The 3,729-nt window shown below is 37.8% G+C and overlaps 1 protein-coding gene across 1 annotated transcript; it reads right to left on the bottom strand.

Moving 5' to 3' along the window:
* Nucleotides 1-1,808: 1,808 nt before the first annotated feature.
* On the bottom strand, nt 1,809-2,249 carry LOC140013537 (uncharacterized). Its single transcript, XM_072062846.1, has one exon. The coding sequence runs from the start codon at nt 2,247-2,249 to the stop codon at nt 1,809-1,811; it is 441 nt and encodes a 146-aa protein (XP_071918947.1).
* Nucleotides 2,250-3,729: the final 1,480 nt, after the last annotated feature.

Here is a 3,729-nt window from a genome sequence, read left to right as displayed (position 1 = left end):
GAATTCACTACCGAATTACCGAACTTCCGAATTCGAACTTCCGAATTCAATTCGAAATCGATTTCGAAATCGAAATTTTTCGACTTTGCACACCCCTAACAACAGGTATCCAACAGCCTTGTCGATCATGTCAGCTAAAGATAGGTGCATTTTAGAAGCTTTCCAACACTTCAGTCTTTGTACAGGGTCCAGAAAGAACAGTCTCGGAAGCCCTTGATGATGCATCACTAGCTCCAATTGTAATATAAATTTTATGTAAACTACAAGACAATAAGCTTTCATGAAGCCAGGAGAAGCTGATGAGGGCTAAGACAAGCATAAAAATTTCTCCGACATAGAGCTATACTTTAAAGAATTAATTGTTGGCTCAATTGCTATAAACCTGCCCAAAACACAGACAAGTTAATGACTGTTATCAGCATGCACTCCACCAACAATCTTTTGCATCACAGTCTTACAGTCATTTATCAACCTTTTGTCTCCACCCTCCATCCTCAAGGCATGTGTGAAAATGAAACCTTTCTTTCACAAAGAAAAGTGTAGAGTCAGCTCGGATCTCAAGCCAACGCACTTGAAAAACACTTTCCTTCTTCCCCTGCACCACAAAGTGACCAAGTTCCTTTTCTTCAACCTAGACACAAAACAAAGATGTTTACTCAGTTCCAAAAATAAAATTAAAAAAAAAGAGCTAAAAAAAGGTATATGTGCTTTCTCTACGTAAGAAAGTAATCATCTTTACATGTTACCTAAATGGCTATACATAATGAATCTGAAACCTAAATTCTCAAAGTGCAAATAAAATCTAGAAAAAGTGAATCAGCTGACAGCAGAGTCGAAATTTCAGCTTATAGACATGCAAAAATTATAGTATGCACCACAACAGCCAGGCTAACATATGGCTCCAAGTCTGCTGACAATTTTATAAATCTCAAAGACATTTTGAGTTCTCCAGATCAAATAATTGCTCCTAGTTCTATTCACCACAATCTCAATTTTCTGATACACTCAATTCCATAAATCTCAAAGACTTCTGAATTCCTCTTGCTTAGAAAATTACTCCTAGTACTATTTACCAAAATCTCAAATTTCAGATATGGATTTACAGTCTTTCCAGTTTGGCATAACTGTCACCTCAATAGATTATCTATTACACATACATTTTCACTAGTTAATATTCATGTCTTCTTCTTTCCCCTCTTTCCACTGCATATTTGCTAGCATAGTCAATCATATAGCTTCTTCGCAAGATTACAGCTAAATCCTCTGCAGAAGGCATTCTATTTGTCGCTCATCTGAGGCTACCAGCCCCACAAATATAATGAATTATGACGGAAAAAAAAGGAAAATTGCTGGAAAGGGCACGCCATTTAAGATATATATTGAAGAGGGCATAATTTTTATCTATTTAATTACATTATGTACAGAACTGGGTACATTTTCATACATGAATGGTACCTTTCTTTATTAAAAATTTCTGATTATTTTCCCTAAAATATCTATAACATAACAACTAATCTGTAGTTACCAAACAGAATTTAGACAATAAAAGTTTTAAACTAGAAACTATTCTGAACCCAACCAGTTAATCAACCACAAAAACCAAAAAGAGCTTTAAATCCCAAGAAAATCCAAAAATCTGGTTTCCAACTGTAGAAAAAGACATGTCCATAATCAATATACAGAAGCAAAAGAATCCCAATTAGCCAATCCAATTAAGCCATCAGATCAATACTTATGAAAACATAGGCGAAAAAAAGGAAAGCAAAAGATTTGACAAAAAATTCTAAAAAATGGGGCAAAAATTAACCTCAAAATTGGATATTTCCACCATCAGAAGATTTGGGATAGCCATTATACTCCAACTTCACATTCAAGGTGGCACAAATAGCCCGAAACTTCAACCTCAAAGAGTCCATAACATCGCTAACCGACTCATCTTCCGGGTTGGAAATCGGGTACTTGTTCAGCAACTCTTCCATTTGTTTGATGCTTCTCACGACCCGAGACGAAAAGCAATTCGAATCGACCCGAATAGCGGAGTTCCATACATCAATACAACCCCTGTAAAAGCCCAACTCTTCGCCGACTTCGAACCCGGTTTTTAAGCCCACTTGCCGGCCCTCCTCCTCGCCAGAGACTAAATCGTCGGCGTAGCCCTCGTTATAGCCTTCTTTGAGGTGGGTTTCTTCTAGATTCAGTGAGGAGTCGAAGATGTCTTCTCTTGAGTTGGGTTCACTCGAGGCCGCCATAACCACTGTCGGGAGAATCGAGCTCAAGGCGGATTTTCATGGATTAATTGGAAAAGCAAGACACGACGACGTTTTACAAGGGTTGGGCTTTTACAAGGGTTGTATTGATGTGTGGAACTCTGCTATTCAGGTCGATTCAAATTGCTTTTCGTCTCGGGTCGTAAGAAGCATCAAACAAATGGAAGAGTTGCTGAGCAAGTACCCAATATCGGAGCCGGAAGATGAGTCCGTTGGGGATGTTATGGATTCTTTGAGGTTGAAGTTTCGGGCTATTTGTGCCACGTTGAATGTGAAGTTGGAGTATAATGGCTATCCCAAATCTTCTGATGGAGAAAATATCCAATTTTGAGGTTAATTTTTGCCTTTTTTTACATAGTTCTTTATGTAAATTCTTTTTTTTTTTTCCCTATTTTTTCTGAGTGTTGATCTGAGGCTTGATTGAATTGGCTAATTGGGACTCTTATGCTTCTGTATATTTACCCTTCAAGACTACATTTAGTTAGTAGGGCCTAACTCCAGAGTTTATGCTGCACATGCTGCTAATTTACGCTGCAAATGGCAAACGCCAGCCCCGGCCATGTCTATCATTGTCACAATAAATTAACCAGGGCCATATTTCTGGCAACAGTTATATTGGGGACCCCTAAGATTTAAGTGTATATGATGAATTAACTGACCTTCTAGGTGCATCACAAATAGCTTGCCCGTTCCTGAGGCTGCTAGGGTTGATTGACAAGGACTAGCCAAGGGGAATGGCATCACAGGTAGCGCAGTTGAAGAAGAAAATGCCATGCATTCTCATTCCAACACCGGCTGGCCTCATTGGCATAAATTGGGAGGGGGAATTGGGGCACCTGCACCCCCTGATATCCAGCTTGTAATGCATAAGGATTTTGAAGCACGGCAGCTGCTCCGGTGGACATCATCTCATTTCCTCATACACAACCCTTTAACCCATGCATGCTTTATGTGTTAAATCCTACATGGTGCAATTAACTCGGTGGCATAGAAAGATGTCATTACACGTAGTTAAAACTCAGGCACAGCCATGTCCGCGCAACACATTAGATAGATTGGATAGTGCCAAGTTTTTGCCAATAATCAAGAAATTAGAATTTCACAGAGATATTTTAGAATTTCTATAGTTATTTTCTTTTTATTATTTTTTTGCCTATTTTCTTAGAGCAGGATAAAAGTTGAATTACCCTTTTGGCAGTACTTTGGGAAGCCACTAGTTTTACTTTACATTCATGTATCCCTTTTTGAATTTTCTATGATCATTATTTTTGTTTTCTCGAGTAGTACACATTTTCTATATGTAACATAAAGACTGATTTCCCTTTTTTTTTTTTTAATTTTGGGCAAGAAAAGAGATTTTTTTTTTTTTTATAAAGAGAGATTACAAACCATGATAGAGGAAAAAGAATGGTTTGAGAGTTAAACCACGGATTTCAAATTTACCTTACTATTATGTCTATCA

This window comes from Coffea arabica, chromosome 8c (genome assembly GCF_036785885.1).
Source record: "Coffea arabica cultivar ET-39 chromosome 8c, Coffea Arabica ET-39 HiFi, whole genome shotgun sequence".
NCBI lineage: Eukaryota > Viridiplantae > Streptophyta > Magnoliopsida > Gentianales > Rubiaceae > Coffea > Coffea arabica.
The sequence above is the reverse complement of the archived record's forward strand: the minus strand, read 5'-3'. Positions and strand labels throughout refer to the sequence as shown.

Coding starts and splice junctions, on each gene's coding strand:
- LOC140013537 (XM_072062846.1), bottom strand. CDS start 2,249: ATGGCGGCCTCGAGTGAACCCAACTCAAGAGAAGACATCTTCGACTCC.